This window comes from Felis catus, chromosome B3, assembly GCF_018350175.1.
Source record: "Felis catus isolate Fca126 chromosome B3, F.catus_Fca126_mat1.0, whole genome shotgun sequence".
Taxonomy (NCBI): domain Eukaryota; kingdom Metazoa; phylum Chordata; class Mammalia; order Carnivora; family Felidae; genus Felis; species Felis catus.
In genome coordinates this window covers 118,221,292-118,240,295 of record NC_058373.1, presented here as the reverse complement: position 1 = coordinate 118,240,295, position 19,004 = coordinate 118,221,292, and the positions used below count along the sequence as shown (strand labels likewise).

Below are 19,004 nucleotides of genomic sequence, written 5' to 3'. Positions count from 1 at the left end.
TTTGGGCAGATTAAAGAAAAAATCCTAAAACTGAGCATTTACTCTAGCTTCCCAACTGCAGCTGCTATTGTAAAACAGTTCCTCATTATTTCCAGTCCCTGCAAAGTAACCAGAGAGAAAACTGTTCAGGCCAGTCAGACTCAAGCTGGACTAGCTGAATTTCCTAAAACAGTGTGAAATCACTGATGAAAATTACTTATTGGAACTAAATCAGAGAACAAACCAGGGCTCACAAAAGCATCAGATGATCATGATGATTCTAAGGATGACTGAATAAGTTTCTTTCACATTATGCCTCACTTCTGGATTTTCAATAATGCTAAACTACAGGATATACAAGTATTAAAAAAAGGTTAAAAGCAACAAACATAAAGGGGATAGTCAACTGGCTTATTCTATGTCCCTTCCATAAAAATAACATATATATCTATATAGATCTAGGTATATACACACATCTCTGTCACATTTTAGTTAAAGGACAACATGAATACTTTAAAATGGTGCTTCTCCTATATTGCAGGTGGGTTAAAAAAATGGTATAGCTCCTATGTAGCTCCTGTTGAAAGAGAATTTGGTAACCTCTAATAAAACTGTATGTGCCAAAAAAAATGAAATCTTGCCAGTTGCAACATGGACGAACCTAGATGTTTATGCTACTACACTAAAATAAATGAATAAACAAAACAAAACAGAAGCAAATCCATAAATACAGAGAACAAACTGGTGGTTGCCAGAGGGGAGGGTGGACGGGGGATGGGCAAAACAGGTGAAGGGTATTAAGAGGTACAAACTTTGAGTCATAAAATAAGTCATATGGATGTAAAGTACAGCATAGGGAATAAGTCAGTAATATAAGAACTTTGTAAGGTGACAGATGGTAACTATACTTACCACTGTGAGCATTTCATAATGTGCATAAATGCTGAATCACATCTGAAACTACTATAATATTGTATGTCAACTATACTTCAATTAAAAAAAAAAAAACTACCTGTGCATTAACCCTTTTATTCAGGAATACCACTTTTGGGAAATATCCCCAAAATACACTAACAACAATACAAAAATACTTATAAACATGTGCATATAGGGCTATAGCAGAAACCAAATGCTAGCAGCAACCTGAGTCTAATCTATGGTCACAGTAAACAATTTTAAATAAGACACTTGGCATCTATGAATTTCTGGCTTGTTATCACTGATTTTATAATTATATCCATGTTCCTAATACCCTTAGGCTTTCTGAGTAACTTATGAAACAAATACACAACCAAAGAAGCTGAAAATTCTTTTTTTTTTTTTTACCTTTTTTTAATGTTTATTTATTTATTTAATTTATTTATTTTAAGATTTATTTTTGAGAGAAACAGAGACAGAATGCGAGTGAGTTAGGGGCAGAGAGAGAGGGAGACACAGAATCTGAAGCAGGCTCCAGGCTCGGAGCTGTCAGCACAGAGCCCGACGGCGGGCTCGAACTCATGAGCTGAGCCAAACTCAAGACCTGAGCCAAAGTCGGAAACTCAACCGACTGAGCCACCTGTTTAATAAACAGGTGTCCCAGGGCACCTGGGTGGCGCAGTCGGTTAAGCGTCCGATTTCAGCCAGGTCACGATCTCGTGGTCCGTGAGTTTGAGCCCCGCGTCGGGCTCTGGGCTGATGGCTCAGAGCCTGGAGCCTGTTTCCGATTCTGTGTCTCCCTCTCTCTCTGCCCCTCCCCCGTTCATGCTCTGTCTCTCTCTGTCCCAACAATAAATAAACGTTGAAAAAAAAATTTAAAAAATAAAAAATAAAAAAAATAAACAGGTGTCCCTGTTTATTTATTTTTGAGAGACAGACACAGAGCATGAGCAGGGGAGGGGCAGAGAGAGAGAGGGAGACACAGAATCCAAAGCAGGCCCAAGGCCCCAAGGTGTCAGCACAGAGCCCGATGCAGGGCTCAAACCCACAAGCCAGGAGATCATGACCTGAGCCAAAGTCGGATGCTCAACCGACTGAGCCACCCAGGTGCCCCTAGAAGCTGAAAATTCTGTAACAGCTACACTTTGTTTACTGAGGCTTCAGGATTTTAAGGTCAGACAAGTTTCATTATATGATAACCCAACTAAGTGGTCAAAGTCAACATAATCCAGGTATGCAATACACTCTTAAATTCAAACCCAAAGAAGAGAAACTCTGTATAAGGCTTATGAATTTCTGTAGCCTTCTTGGCAATGAAGGTAGCAAGTATTTATCTGATTTTCTCTATGCAAGTATGAAAAAATATAACAACAAACTCTTTTGTTTTAACATTTAATAGCACCATGGAGGGGCGCCTGGGTGACTCAATTAAGCATCCAACTTCGGCTCAGGTCATGATCTCACAGTTCGTGAGATCAAGCCCCACATTGCGCTCTGTGCTAATAGCTTGGAGCTGGAGCCAGCTTGGATCCTGTATCTCCCTCTCTCTCTGCCCCTCTCCCACTCGCACTGTCTCTCTCTCTCTCAAAAAATAAACAAACATTAAAAAAAAAATTAATAGTACCATGGATATCAGGCGTCAGCAAACTTTTTCTATAAAGAGCCAAATAAATGTTTTGGGCTTATGGGTCACATCTGGTCTCTGTCACATACTCTTCTCTTTTCTTTTCTTTTTTATTAAAACTGTAAAAACCACTCTTGGCATACAGGCTGTACAAAAACAGGTTGTGGGCCAGATTTGGCTACAGGCAGTAATTTGCTAACCACTGATGTAACTTATCATGAACAGAATATGTAGTTGTTGAATGAATTAATATTACTAAAATAATATCTAAAAACCCACTTCTGAAACTTTTAACACCAAACATCTCAGATTAGAAAAATATGCAATTTTAAAAATTAACATAATCTAAACTCCCCCAAACTGATATGAAATCAAAGAAATGCTTTGAATGAAATGATCTACCCTCAAGGAACTATTAGCCTCAGTTTTTGATAAGCTACCAGAGTAGACCACCTCTACTAGGGAAGAATGATTTAGTTCCAAAGCCAGGTGTACATTTTTCCTGTCAGATTGATGGAAACAGAAAACAAAAAAATGCTGCTCACATTTTGTGAGGATAAGATGCTTTTGCAAACCAAATATCATTAACTGGGGAAGAGTATAGAAATGCAAAAAAGGATTGCTTTTTTAAAAATTATTTTCTTAATGTTTTTTATTTTGGGGCGGGAGGGACAGAGAGAAAGGGAGACAGAGAATCCCAAGCAGCTTCCAAGCTGCCAGTGCAGCCTGAGATTGATGTAGGACTCGATCTCACAAACCATGAGATCATGACTTGAGCCAAAATCAAGAGTCAGATGCTTAACCAACTGAGCCACCCAAGCAGCCCCAAAGGACAGCATTTTTAAAGAGCAAATAGTAGGGGCGCCTGAATGGTTCAACTGGTTAACTCAGGTCATGATCTCAGGGTCTGTGGGTTTGAGCTTGCATCAGGCCCTGGGCTGACAGCTTGAAGCCTGGATCCTGCTTCGGATTCTGTGTCTCCCTCTCTCTGACCCTCCTTTACTCATACTCTAATATAAAACAACAAATATTAAAAAAAAAAAAAAAAAAAAAGAAGCCCTCTCAAACTCAGTGATTTATAAAATCCTCATGACAGATTTAGTATTTCATGAGAACAGATGCTTTCTTGGACCTGTCTGATATACACAGAAGGTAAAGGTTTATGCTTAATGTTTTTCCACATATGTTGAATTACTGTTAAAATATCTTAGAATGTCAAATGTTATGCAGACTTGAGTTTTTAAAAATGTGACATGCAAATGATATTTTAAAACAACAAAGTAAATGCTTATTTGCTGTATAAAATCAGTATGTATGTTTAATGTTGTGGCAAACTGAAAAACCACTGCCAATTCTTCACCCCTCCTGCACCCATGCTCGTGCCATGGCTACTGTGAACGGCATGTCGTTCTCCTCCTCTTCCTGACCTGGGGCTCAGCCATGTGGTTTGCTTCAACCAATGACATGTGGAAGGGGTGACGGCATGCTAACATCGAGCCTAGGCCTTCAAAGGCCTTGCTGCTGCTCTGTCGTTCCTCTAGCCAGTAAGAACAGGTCTTCGAGGAGCCCACTGCTGGAAGGAAGGGAGCACGTGGAGCTGGGCTAGAACAGCCAACTCAGATCAGATCAGTGAATCAAACCACCTGCAGATATGGGGGGGGGAGGGGCAGGGGGCAGGGCGGTGATAAGTGACTCGTATTTTTAAGGCACTGAGTTTTAAAGTTTTAAGGTTTCAGTTTTAAACCACCTTAAATGTGTCACCACATTATTGTGACAGAAGCTAACAGTAGACAGAACAGTAAAACAATGTAAAATTATGAAAACACAAATAATAATTTAAAAACTCAAAATCCCTCCCCTTTGACATCCATAATTAACTTTTTAAAAAACACAAGGGACAATTAAAACTCTACAAGTGGAGAAAGGTATAAAGAAAAATATAAAAGCTACCAAATCTCTAAATCCCACCTCTCAGAGGTAAACACTACTAGCCTTTTGTCAGTTTTTAAAAAGTATCATCAGGATTGCATGTATGCAGACATCCATAGACAGCTCCTTTCCCCTACTCCTCCCACAGGACACTGCATTACTGCTTTCAATCTTGCTTTCTGTTTTTAGTATGTCATCTTTAACATTAAAAAAGAAAACACAACTGGACATATACAGAGCTACTGCATTTTTTTTTTTTTTTTTTGAAAGAGAGAGAGTGAAAGTGAGCGAGCATGCTAACAGGAGAGGGGCTAAGAAAGAGGGAGAGAGAATCTCAAGCAGGCTCCAAGCCCCAGCACAGAGCCCAACTTGGGCTCGATCTCACAACCGTGAGATCACGATCTGAGCCGGAATCAAGAGTCAGATGCTTAACTGACTGAGCCACCCAGGTGCCCCACTGCCTCATTCTTTTTAATGGCTGTACAGTTATCTATTTTATGATTGTACCAGAATAATTTGCAAGTGTTCCCTTTGATGGATACTTAGGTTACTTCTAACCAGCATTCATTATTAACATTTGGTGGAACATTCTGTATGCACAAATATAAAAAACATAAATGGATTTTTATTTCCAGGAATAACACATAAGAAGCTCACACCCAAATGTGATTAGGAGTAAAATGTTCAAAACGTCATCTGTTCTTTTCTGCTAAAAAACACAGGAAGCAGATGATAATAAATTTATACTGGAGAAAGAGTAACACAACGATCCTTGCATTCCAGACAATGGGTTTCTTAACACTTTATCAGACTTCTCTAGCTACAAGCACAGTCCCCACCTTTCCACCTCCCGCAAGTGACCTCACATCGAGTTCACAAGAAGATTAAGGTCAACTAACATGTGCTCTCAACTTTACCTGTATCTTTCACTATGTCTCACTACCCTCTGCATTTCCGTCTTCCTTTTTCCTTCTTTCCAGGTCTTTCCCTGTTCTCATCTAATTCCTCTTCCTGAACTCCTAGAGCAATTTCTACCTGCTTTGTTGATAACCTTGTTCCATTAATCATTCCTTCTTGCTGGTCGTTTCAAAGGCTTTCTCCACAGGCTCCTTCCTCTCAACCTTAGAAACACAGTTACATCTTCTGTCTCCTGCCAACACCTTTCCTCAGACCTGCTCTCCTCTCGTCACCACTGCCCTGGCTATGAGACAGGAATCTGCAGCAGTAGGTGATGTGTACTGTCCCAACCCTCCTGCACCACCCATTCTCTGGCCACACCATCAATTCCACTGCCAGGATCAGCAACAGCAAAACAGACACACTTCCTTCCCTTAGGAGCTATTGCCTCTGGTCCTATCACTCTACTGAAATGCTCTCTTAATTGCCACTGAAGATGTCCAAGGCACCCAAATCTATATGGTTTATTTAGTCCTCATTATCTTTGGCTTCTTTGTAGCATTTGACATTCTCTCCTTAAAATTGCTTTTCTAATAACCCAACAGAATAATAGGCAAGAAAAAAAAAAAGCCTACAAGGATATGTATCATATTGATTATAGGGGTAACTGCTAGTAAGGTATTATGATTGGGGATGATAGTTACAGTGAAATTTTGCTTTATCTACCATATTTAATATTTTCCAGCATAATCAGTTGCACAATTAAAACTTTTGAAAACATGTAAAACAATACTATACCCAGTCACAAAATAAGAAATATATATAGCTAAGAAAAACATGAAAAAAAAGTCCAAATAATCACTAATAGTTATTAGTTAATAACCCAAGATGCAAAATAAATAAGAGGTTATTTTTTGCCTATTTGTTTCACTCACACGTAATAATGAAGGTATAACGAAACTGGTACTTTAACACTACTAAAGGAAATATAAACGGGTATAGCCTTTTTAGGAGGCAATTTGGATCTATCAAAATTTAAAGGCATACATCTTTTGACTTAGCAATTCCATTTAAAAAAAAATTTTTTTTGACGTTTATTTATTTTTGAGAGACAGAAAGAGAGATTGCGTGCACATGAGGGGGGAGGGGCAGAGAGAGAGGTGTAAGGGTTAAATTGTAGTGTAGGGCTAACTCGTAGCTTGAAAAATAAGAGCTTTGTTCTGACACTGAAGGTCAAGAGATAACAGCCTTGCTTTACTCTTGTAAATTATGCTTCCTACTCTTGTAAATCAGGCTTTACCAATGAAGGAAACAAAAGCTCAAAGAAAAGAGCATCACAGGCAATGTCAAGGAGATCCACTGGTTGCAACTTAGCGAAGAAAGTCTAAAATAATCACCTCATCTGGGAACTGTTTCTAACTCATCTGGGAACTGTTTCTCTGTTCTGTTCCCAGGTAATGATAAAACTATGTGATCGGCTTTAAAAACTCTGTACCCCGGCTGTTTGGGGCCGCACTCTGATCAAGAGTGTTGGTCCCGATCGGACAGCCTTGCCTCTCATTGCAATAAACTTTGTTGTGACTGTCACTGGTGCCCGTAGCATTCTGTTTCAGGAGTCGTGTGGATGCAACAAGGGAGACACAGAATATGAAGCAGGCTCCAGGCTCTGAGCTGTCAGCACAGAGCCCAATGTGGGGCTGAACTCACAAAACCCGTGAGATCATGACCTGAGCCAAAGTCGGATGCTTACCCGACTGAGCCACCCCAGCGCCACAGCAATTCCATTTTTAAGAATGCATCTTACAAAAATATTCACAAAAAATGTATGCTCTCTGCAAGCACTGTTTGTGACAGAAAAGAAATGGAAATGATCTACAGGTCTACCAATAAGGACACCTATTTCTGAGCATCTATGTAAGAGAATACTATGTAGCCACTTCACATACTGACAAGGAAAACAAGTCCTGATACTCGTTTTTGAAGTGGAAAGTCCTGGCTATTCCAATTGTCTGATATTTTCCTCTCTTTAATTGTTGTCTCTTCATTTTCTCACTCTCTAAACACAGGAGTTGACAAAGTTCTCTCCTTGACAACCTCTCCTCATCCACTTCTGTCTGAACCACTCATCCACTCCCAAAGCTTCAACTACCACTGCCACAATGACCCTTTCAGTTCTGCACTTCTAATGTCAACCTTTCCCCAAGAACTAGCACTTTGCTTCTACACTTCTGGTGGAAATTTCTCCCTGGATGACTCAGAGGTCCCATCAACTAAATAAGATATGTGCCCAGACAAAACTAAACATTCCTCAAACAAGAGAAATGTTTCATCATCACCTTTCCTTCAGGCTTAAGACTTCTCTCATCGGTTGCTAGGAATTACCTACTAATTCTACCTCCAAAACCTCTTGTCAGTCCTCTCCCTTGACTGCCATTCCCAACACCAAAATTCAGACCTTCATCATCTCCCACCTAAATTGCAGCATTATCTGCTTAGTTATGCTTCCCATTACCTCAGTTTTCACTGCCCCCAATTCATCTTGCACAATGCTGCAAGCTTATAAAGCCACAGCTCTGATCACATTTCTCTTGTGCTCAAGAACCTTTGTGATTCCTCAGTGATCACATACAGATATCTAAGCCAGACACACAAAGCTTCCTTGATCTTGCCCTAATCTGCCTTCTTGCCCTAATCTGCCTTTCCAATTTGTACTCCGTGTTGTAGTCAATCTGAACATCTGAAATCTGATAAAGATGCCCCATTCTTATGTCTCAAAGACAGTCTTGTGATAAACCCCCTTATGGAATCAACTCTTCCATCTGTGTCTGCAGAAATCCTACCATCCTTAAAAGGTTCAATCAATCCAAATGCTATCACATCCATGAAGCCTTCCTGATCCCCCAGCCAGGTTTTTCCCTCTTCGAATTCTCTTGACACTTTGTGCCACTTCTGGATCAGGTAAGAACGCCTTGGATGTTGCTTATTTATACACTCTAAACTGTAAGCAAAGGAGCTTTAAGGAAGGCAAAGTATCTTAAACATCTTTATGTCCCCCACAGTGCTCTGGCAGCAGATCTGGTCAAAGCCCAAATGCTTATGTACCAAATGATTAGGAAGAATATGACCCCAAAATAACAACAAGAGGAGCAAACAGATTGTGAAGGAACAGTACCATTCTTTCAATGAATTAGGGCAAGCTTCGCTGGCAGTAAGTGTACATAACAAATGCTCATTCTTGACATACGAGACTTTAAATGAGAACACTGGCTCCCCATTATCTAAATAGTTCTTCTTCTCTAAGTTTATTTATTTTTGAGAAAGACAGGGTGAGCTGGGGAGGAGCGGGGAGAGAAAAGAGAGAATCACAAACAGGCTCTGCACCATCAGCATGGAGCTCGATGCAGGACTCAAACTCACGAACCATGAAATCATGACCTGAGCTGAAATCAAGAATCGGATGCTTTGGGGCGCCTGGGTGGCGCAGTCGGTTAAGCGTCCGACTTCAGCCAGGTCACGATCTCGCGGTCCGTGAGTTCGAGCCCCGCGTCAGGCTCTGGGCTGATGGCTCGGAGCCTGGAGCCTGTTTCCGATTCTGTGTCTCCCTCTCTCTCTGCCCCTCCCCCGTTCATGCTCTGTCTGTCTCTGTCCCAAAAATAAAAAAAAAAAAAAAAAAAAAAAAAAAAAAAATCGGATGCTTAGCTGACCGTGCCACCCAGGCACCCCTATTTCTTCTAGTTCTGTATCTATTGAAAACTGTCTTGAACTAGGTTCAAGTGGAAGACAGTAGTTACCAAGGAAACAGGAATGTGTAGAAGTTCCCTTAATGTTATCTATGCTTTTAAAATGAGAAAAAGTAGACGATAACGACCACAACCACTTGTGTTTGAGTTCCTATAAATTCTAAGCTGATTACTAACTTAACATTATTCCAAAATACTTACAGGAGTAAATGAGAGCTGGAAAGAGAGTTTCATTTCTTTCCTGAGCTGTTTCAACCAGCATACGAAGTGGGCCTTTTGGACACAAAACAGCCACTAAATCTAGAAAGAGAAAAAAAAATTATTTTTAATCTGGAAAAATATATCAGCTCAACTTGTAAATGGGTCTGCTAGGGAGGAATTAACCAAGGGAAAAGGGGTAATGTCTTATTTAGAGGGGAAGATGTTGAATGAATATGAAATAAACAGCAGGTAAACTGGTGGGGGGGAAGGGACAACCTAAACAAGATACACAAAACCACACAGAAGATCCACGTAAATTTCATTTTGGTTTTGCCTGCTAGTTGGTTAACAGTGTATCATTACTGAGTTCTAGGAATACCTCTTCCCAGTTTGAAGAAAAGAGGCAGAGATAATGACAAGTTCTTATTTCTGCTTATTGGAATTTCCGATCTCCAATAAGCAGAAACAAAGACAAGCCACTTCCAAACAAATCTTATCAGGAGCCACAGATGGAAGCTTTACACTGAGAGGAATTTAATAGAGGGAATTACTCCATTTTTCAAAATATGGAGTAAAAGATTCATTCCCTCTCCTTTTTAAAAACAGTGTAGGGGGGCACCTGGGTGGCGCAGTCGGTTAAGCGTCCGACTTCAGCCAGGTCACGATCTCGCGGTCCATGAGTTCGAGCCCCGCGTCAGGCTCTGGGCTGATGGCTCAGAGCCTGGAGCCTGTTTCCGATTCTGTGTCTCCCTCTCTCTCTGTCCCTCCCCCGTTCATGCTCTGTCTCTCTCTGTCCCAAAAATAAATAAACGTTGGAAAAAAAAATAAAAAATAAAAAAAAATAAAAACCAGTGTAGGTACTACTTAGGGATACTTGAAGTAAGAGGGAAGTAAATTTAAAGAAAACAAAATAATAAATCTTTGCATGAGAAACTTTAGTATTTCTTTTGTTCTCCTGTCAAAAGCATTTCACAATATGCAAGCCTCAGAATGCATGTGGAGCTGAAAAGTGGCCTATTTCATAAAAATAGCAACTCAGAGAGGAGGAGATTTGCCTCAGCTATTTTTAATTCTTTCTCTTTCCATCAACTGCAATTTTTCTTACATTTTCTGTGCCATAAAAATTCAAAACACAGAAGTACAGAAAATTTCAAATATTTAACACTATTAAAATGGGTAGCTACATTTGTCAAGGAAGACTTGACAGCTTGTGTTGACACTGTCATCATTCAGATGCATTTAAGTAAAAAAACCCCTCACACCTGCAAGTGGTCATGTCTCCTTTTATACTACTACCACTCATATACTAAAGCACACAAAGAATTCTCAGCTCTCACTGCTTCCACTTTGATTTGTTTTGAATGACAAAAGGGAAATTTGCCGTGCTCTGAAATAATGAGATTTTCAACCCGTTTGAAGGGGCTGTGTCCTGTAACTATCTCGGTTTTATGACATGCTGCCCCTTACAGAATCGCTAAATGATAAACTCCCTTATTTTTAGAACAATTAAAGTGACTTTTAAGAATTTTTAGAACCTGTGTGACAAATTAAAAAATCTTCAGACCTTATAAAAAGGGAGTTGAGAATCACTACTCTAAATGATGGATACAATCTCTTAAAGGAACTCAAAGCTCTGTAGAAATAATTTGTATCATGTATGGTAGAAAGAGGGGTAAATGGGAGAAATAATGTAACACAGTAGAAAGCATACTGGACTTGGGATTCAGATTCTAGATCAACACTGTAAGCCTGGGCAAATACTTTACTTCTCTAAACTTCAGGTTTGTTAGCAGTAAACAGGAATTATTGCCTTGATTATGGGATTTTATATTTTGAAAAATAACAGCTAACATTTACTGATACTGTTCTAAATGTATTATATGTATTTTTTCATTTACTCTTCACAATAACTAAGATTTAGGGGTTGAGCATTGTGATTAATAACAGACGGCCAATAACTGATAGGAGAGGAGCCTGGTTCTGAACCGAAGGCAGCTGCCTCCATAAGTGGCACTCTTTGTTTTTGGACATAAAAAATAGCACCAGACTCATTATTACAATTCACCTGTAATGTCTACTGATAGAAAATGCCACGTTCCATTTAATTAAATTTTAACTTGCTTGTGTATGTCACAATGGTGCTCTGTGAGGCCTGTAGCCTGGGGCTGGTAGGGACGGTGACAGTCCCACTGAAACCCTTGTTCAAGAGCCCAGCATTGTGTACTTTTACAGGTGAGATAGTCACTATTAATGTGGAACTCACTATTAATGTCTGGAACTCCACAGTGGATAAAGTGAGGCCTAGACTGTGGCTTTAATTTGTAGAGACATGTGTAACCTTGATATATATTCTGGTTATCTGTGAGGCCAGAGATTCTCACAGTTATTTTCCTTAAAGAGGAAAACCTTGGATAAGTAATTGCTGTTGCTACCATTGGTGGAACCAGATGACTACACCATTGGCAATGGCCCAGGCGTCTGTAAAAATGCAGAGATGAAGTCACTTGTTGGCTAGGATAAGATGATTGGCTAAAGTTCAGCTAATTTTGCTGACCTCTGGATCCCACTCTCTTATCAAGGATGTCTGGGTTAGGGAACGAAAAGAAGGAGCTCTTTAGTAAGTTTCATCACGTGTAACTTTGATGCTGTCCATCAGGTGTACAAACTCCCACTGCCGTCCACTCGTTTGTTCCCAAAGGGCTTCCCAGGTAGCCACAGGTCTGAGAGAGGGGTGACCTCTTCTAGCACCCTGTCAACCAGCAGGGGACTAAGGATAGAAGGGGCCACCTCTCTTGTAGGTGCAATGCTCCAGAAGGCCCAGACTTGGCTCTATCCTGTAGGTAACATTTCTGTCTTAGCAGGGAGGCCCTGGTAGTTGTCTTGAACTTGCAAAATGCTGCCTCCATGACACACAGAAAGATATGGAGCTCCACAGGTTCAGGGCCTATGAAAAACTTTTGTTTCCAGGAGAGCTCAATATGTACTCTCCAACTTCCACTCTAATGGTATATAGCAGGAGACTGAGGAGGGCAGTTTCTCACACCAGAATCCACGGGCAACTTCTGATCATAAGCGGTCCAGAGATTTCAGGTGTGAAAGGAGGTTGCCAGAGCTTCTACAGTGAATGATTCTCTGGAGGTGGGGAGAGGGGACATTAAGGGAAGTGACTGTTCTATTACAATTTGGAGATTCTTAGAGCCCTTTATTGTAGAAGGCCCTAATTCAAGATGGGCCAATTTGTTATTAACAGTATAAACAGGCTTAAGTAAAATTTGTAAATGAGGGATAGGTTGCCTCCAGATCCCAAAAACGCCTAAAAAAAATATGGGGCTTATTTTAACATTGTGGATATAGGGAGGCTCTGTTGCTATTTCTTGACGGTGTCAGAGATGTAGAAGGCCTCAGTGTGGAGTTATTTCCAGAGACTGTATTGTAAGCCCTGGGTAAGTGAATGGGGTAACTGCTGAAACATCAGCAATGTTCTGGTCTCAAGGCTGTCGAACATGATAGCACAATGAGAACAGAGCCCCCTGATCTCCCAGGAGCCAGTTAGGGAACCAGAGCCCTCTAATTGCCTAGCAGTCCTCGAAACTGCACATCTTCCCTACATGCTTTTCCGTAAACACCAGATGTGTGTTTGGTCTACGTCTGGAGGCTCTTTGGGTTTTCCTCCCATGTTTTCACATTCTTTGATGTTTATACCTGGCGAACACAAAATAAAGACTATGTGCAGTTTGGTGCTGCTGCTGTTTCACCGGTAGAGGCAGCCCTGCACATCCACTCAGTCTAAGTGTCTGAGAACTTTCTCTTCAGTGTGCGGCTACACCTCAGCCCACCAAATAATTTTCAGGAATTCAACTGGGGTGGCAAAGCCTGGTACTATGTATAGGCAATGCCCACCCCATTTTTTTGAGCTCCTTTGTGAATATTTGTATATCTCCAATGAGTATGTCAAATGAATCTCTTCAGAGGATAATATCATCAGTGTGATGTTGTATCTGTGCTCCTGGAGAAAGCTGGATGTGGTTAAGATCTAGACAACAAAAATAATACACAACGGTTGCACTGCTGAAGAATTCCATGAGCAGCTAGGTAAAGATCTAGCATGTGTCCCTTTGAAGGTGAAAGCAAACTGCAGCTGTTGAAAAGGCACTGAAGAACATATTAGTAAAATCTCTGCAAAGTATTTACCAGCTGCTGATTAGATGGGGGCCAGAACTGGCCAGAACACAGCTATACAATAATAGATGAGTACTCTGCAAACCATCAAGTACTGTACAACCTAAGATCATCACGAAAAGCACAAACAATATATGACTTCTATAGTTCTAGGACTGCTCAAATATGAGAACAGAACCAAATTAATTCTATTTCCACAGACTTTTTCTTTATTAATCAAGTGGGGATGGTTAGGATTCCTACTACAGGTCACCTAACATTTTAATAAGCATTTGAATAGCAATAAAAGAGCACTGTCTAATTATAATCAGAGACCACATGCTGACCTCTGAAAATGGATCTCTTTTTGGCTTTCGTGCAGGGCGACAGCCACGAAGTACATACCTATACAGCTGCTTTTGTTATTCATGGCAACGGCACATTCTGACTGTTCAGCACCCATGTCACACTGGTTGTTCATGAATTTGAATCTCACACTGCCCACATACGTTTTATTTTTAAAAGAATAATTCTACCCAGGTTACCTTATAAGAAGTAGGTAACCTAATTTTGATTTTAAAAACCAACTGAGCATTTTATGTGTATAAAGTACTCTGCTAGTGTTTTTCAACATATGTTCTGAACTCTTACAACTCTGGGAAGCATCGTTCCCATTTTCCAAATGAGGAAACGGAAGCTCAAAGAGTTTGAGGCACTTTCCTACTGTCACAAAGATACTCAGTGCTAGAGATGAGACTTAAATCTGAGTCCTATAGACTTCTAACCAGAAGTCTATGGATCCTTCCACTAATCCATCACTGGGTTCAACTGGGGGGCAATCAGAAAACATTTTTAAAGAACTTAACCTCAAAACAATGGAGATCTTTATATGAAAAAGATACTATAGCTAATTACTTATTTACTGAAGAGCTATGGGATGTAACAGTTATCACTTTCCTAAGTCAAGATAACTGGAAAAGGAAGGGAAACACACCAGTGAGGTACTTCTGTGATGAACAAAATGTCAGTCTTGAGTTTTACCATATACTGAAATCACAGCCAAGATGAGCCATGCTGTCCACTCTGGGAGGTACTTGATAAATACCAAGGCCATGAGGGCACTGATCATAATGAGATATGCCTGCTGGAGTCGCAGCGGCCCTTTCCAGTGAATGGCAATCATTCCCACCACACCAAAATTCCAGATCAGGAGTGCAACAGTAATGTAGTCCATGGCAACATTGTAGGTTTTAAACACTTCCCTGAAAAAAATTAAACAGAAATCTAAAAAGATTTATATATAGTAATTTTCATCAAAGCATTGTTTAGAACTATGGTTCCCCCAAATTAGATATTCCTATCTCACCTTCATATTTTCATATCTTATTATCAACTGTGCTATTAATAGTTTCCTTTAAATTAGTTCACTTTTCCCCTCAAGTTGAGCTTATTTTTCTTTTTTTTTATTAAAAAAAATTTTTTTAAACGTTTATTTATTTTTGAGACAGAGAGAGACAGAGCATGAACAGGGGAGGGTCAGAGAGAGGGAGACACAGAATCTGAAACAGGCTCCAGGCTCTGAGCTGTCAGCACAGAGCCTGATGCGGGGCTCGAACTCACAGACTGTGAGATCATGACCTGAGCCGAAGTCGGACGCTTAACCGACTGAGCCACCCAGGCACCCCTATTTATAATTCTTTGAAAGAGAGAGAGTGAGCACAAGCAGGGGAGGGACAGAGGGAAGGAGAGAAAGAGAATCTTAAGCAGGCTCCACACCTACCACAGAGCCCCTGACATGGGGCTTGATCTTACAAATATGAGATCATGACTTGAGCCGAAAACACGAGTCAGGTACTTAACCAGCTGAGCCACTCAGGTGCCCCAAGCTGAGATACTGATTTAGGCTCAGGTCATGATCTCACAGTTTATGAGTTCGAGCCCCGTGTTGGGGTCCGCACCGATGGAACAGAGCCTGCTTGAGATTCTCTCTCTCCCTCTCTCTCTGCCCCTCCCCTCCTTGATCTCTCTCTCCCAAAATAAATAAAAATAAACTTTAATATTTAACTAAAATAGATTAATTAAAAAATTAAACATGTGGGGAGCCTGGGTGGCTCAGTCAGTTGAGCGTCCGACTTCAGCTCAGATCATGATCCCACAGCTTGTGGGTTTGAGCCCTTCATGGGGCTCTGTGCTGCCGGTTCAGAGCCTGGAGCTGCTCTGCATACTGTGTCTCTCCTCTCTCTGCCCCTCCCCGACTCGTGCGCACTCTCTCTCAAAAATAAAGAATGATAATAATAAAATTAAACACGCAAAATAAATTTTATAGCTAGGACATATGATGTTATCAAGAAATTTAGTGTAGCCATTAAAAAAATATATATACATAGATATTTTACAATACTAACCAGCCTTATATATACCAGGTACAAACTACATATAAAAACAATTATAATTTAAGAGTAATTCATCAACAAAGTACGTGGCTTTAAGTCACAGTTATATAGATCAAACAGATTTAATTTCTGAAAAACAGACCAAATATTTCACCACTTACCCCAAGTAAATGAATGAGAAAAAGAACAGCAACAACAGAGATGAAATAATAAGCCAGGCATGGATGACCTGGAAAAGAAAGCAGTTCAATGTAACTGACAGATACTATAACCCTACAAAAAGGCAAATTTCTTACTTCAAAAATAATGTATTATTTCTGTATGTGTTATGCTTTTCAAATGGCAGAACTCAAACTGATTTTGGGATCAGTGCATACTTCTATTAGAACGCTTTGGTGCTGAACTACTGCAGAAGAGAGAATTCAGCAAGACATATACAGACCTTGTTCCTCTACAAATATATGAAAATTAAAAAAAATTTTTTTTAATGTTTATTTTTGAGAGAGACAGAGTGCAAGTGGGGGAGGGGCAGAGAGAGAGAGAGACACAGAATCTGAAACAGGCTCCAGGCTCTGAACTGTCAGCACAAAGCCCAACGTGGGGCTCAAACCCACGAGCTGCAAGATCATTACCTGAGCCAAAGTCGGACGCTTAACCAACTAAGCCACTCAGGTGCCCCAGAAATATGTGAAATTTTAAGAAGAATACAGTCTAAAATGAATTATGAATTCATTTGACTTTTGGGGAACCAAAGGTCCACACTTAAACTTTAAAGGAGCAATATTTTCAATGGAAATTTTTTGTGGTATTTCTGAAATAAATAGAAAAAACTGAATACAATAAAATTGAAAATCAGATATTCCATTAGGTGACTTGTATATGCATACATTAACTGTATTAACAAAAATAAGCCTTTAAATTATATAACCATTTGATGAAATATTCAGAATCTAAAGTTTCAGTAAGTATTAGAACACTTTCTATTTTATTCAACATGGTTCATTACTAAGTAGTAATATTACGAATTCTTTGGAACACTTCTAAGTCCATCATCATGCACAATTCATACAGCACTATACAAATATTAGTCACTATTACTCATGTACAGCTTATGAATATGAGAGATAGAATCAGAATTTGACTTTTGTCATCTGTTACACAAGATGAACATTTTAAATGTTAATTTTATGTAACAGGTGTATTTGGGAAAATACAATACAACCCAGGGAGCCTGGAGATTTTAAGAACAGAACGGAGAAGCACAAAAAAAAACTGTCAAGTAATTTCTAACCAAATTGAAATTATTTTGAGGTGGATACACCCATTATATGCTTCAATCTTTCAATGAAGCTTACTGTTTAATGACAGAAGTTACTTAACCAGTAAATTTTCCAAACATAGTCTCTTACCCAGAGTATTATTTTGTCTTCATTAAAAAAAAAAAAACTCCCACACCCACCTCCCAGATCCAGTTGTTCCAATAATCAGGCTCTAAGCTATCAAAATCTAGTTGTGATTAAAATGTATGTTAGTTTTTCTTTCTCTTGTGGTTCTGTTTTGATTACCCAAGGTGATCTATGATTGTCAATGCCTTTGAAAGATTTCTGCTGCCTCTTTTTCTTTAGAACAACTTTATAAAATGGTACAATTTGGGGAAAAGTCAAAAGAATGGCTTTACATGGAAGCTGGTATTCCTTGGACATCTGAATATTCTAAACTGACTACCTGAATGCAACAAACTTAATTTCTAGTGTTCTTTCACAAAAATTTCCCCCAACAATGTATTATAAAAAATTTTTCAAACATACAGCAAAGTTTAAAGAATTTCACAGTGAATATCCAGCTACCATTCACATTTTCCTATACTTGCTTTGCAGCATTTCTATCCAGTTCGCCATCTATTAGTCCTTTTTATTTTTAATACATATCAAAGTAAAGTGAAGACACCTATACACTTCCCTCTGAATACTTCAACTTTAGCAAAATATTCTAAAGGGAGCCCTTCCTCTGGTTGGTCTGCAGAAAACCCAGTAAAGCTGAAAGAGCAAAAAGCAACCTCCTTGCGGGCTTCCCAGTCCCTCATGCTCCCAAGTCTCAGCTACAGAAATAATCCATTACAAAACTAAAAAGTTATATAAAATATTACAAAACAGAAGAGCTTTAACAAGTGGAAGATGTACATTGGTACCCCGTATTAAGTGCTGAATTAAAAAGCAGGAGTAAACACTGAATACTAGAAATTCTCATCTTTCTTGAGATAAGCTCTTTGTTTTTTCAGCAAGGGAACATGGGGGCATTATTTTAAGAAAGCATTTATCTGAAAAGAAAAGCAACATATATGCATAATATTGAGAAGATAAACACTAAAAGAAGGAAACAATTCCCACTGATTGGGGACAAAGTTGTTAATTAACTTTTTTTTTTTTTCAGGTATGTTTTCTGTCTGCATGTATAAAGACCTTTTAACAATATTAGAATCAAGTAATATACAGTTTAATATTCTGCCTTTTAAAAAATTTTTTAGTTTATTTTGAGAGAGAGCGAGCAAGCAAGAGAGGGGTAGAGAGAGAATTCCAAGGAGGCTCCGTGCTGTCAGTGCAAAGCCTCCTTGGAATTCTCTCTCTGCCCAATGAGGGGCTTGATCTCATAAACTGTGAGAGATGACCAGAGCTGAAATCAAGAGTCGGATGCTTAACCAACTGAGCTACCCAGGTGCCCCTTAGCCTTTTCTTATTTATTTAACCTTTTCTTATTCCCAATTTCTTAGGGAATTACAATTTCCAATTTTTTCTCAATTGTAATTTATGCTAGGATAAATATCTTAGCATGCACATATTTTCCTGCATTTCAAATTCTTTATTTCAGATATATCATGAAAGCAAAATTATGGAATCAAAGTGTACAGACTCTTATTACTGACTATTGATATATATTGGCTTAGTGACTTCACACACAAAAAAGCCTGTATTAATCTTTACCAAGTCAATAGGTGAAATGTATCAATTTGTTATTCTAATGTTTCTTGTTTTTCTATTGAGGAAACATATATACACATCTCTCTGTTTCTCTCCTGGCCATCTTCATTTCCTTTGTAATTCCTGTGGCTTGGGTTTCTAAAAATTTATAGGATGTTCCTAATTTTTTTTCTTTTTATAAAGATTTCAT

At 39.3% G+C, this 19,004-nt stretch overlaps 1 protein-coding gene across 4 annotated transcripts in view; it reads right to left on the bottom strand.

Annotated features, from left to right (window-relative positions):
* PSEN1 (presenilin 1) overlaps positions 1–19,004 on the bottom strand; it is a 72,560-nt gene that overhangs the window by 13,435 nt on the left and 40,121 nt on the right. For all 4 annotated transcript variants that reach the window (XM_003987805.5, XM_045060189.1, XM_006932969.4 and 1 more), the window contains 3 exons: positions 16,001–16,068; positions 14,488–14,708; positions 9,289–9,387 (listed from right to left, as the gene is read on the bottom strand). In XM_003987805.5, coding sequence (XP_003987854.1) covers positions 9,289–9,387; positions 14,488–14,708; positions 16,001–16,068 — 388 coding nt within the window. The remainder of the gene's footprint in view (positions 1–9,288; positions 9,388–14,487; positions 14,709–16,000; positions 16,069–19,004) is intronic.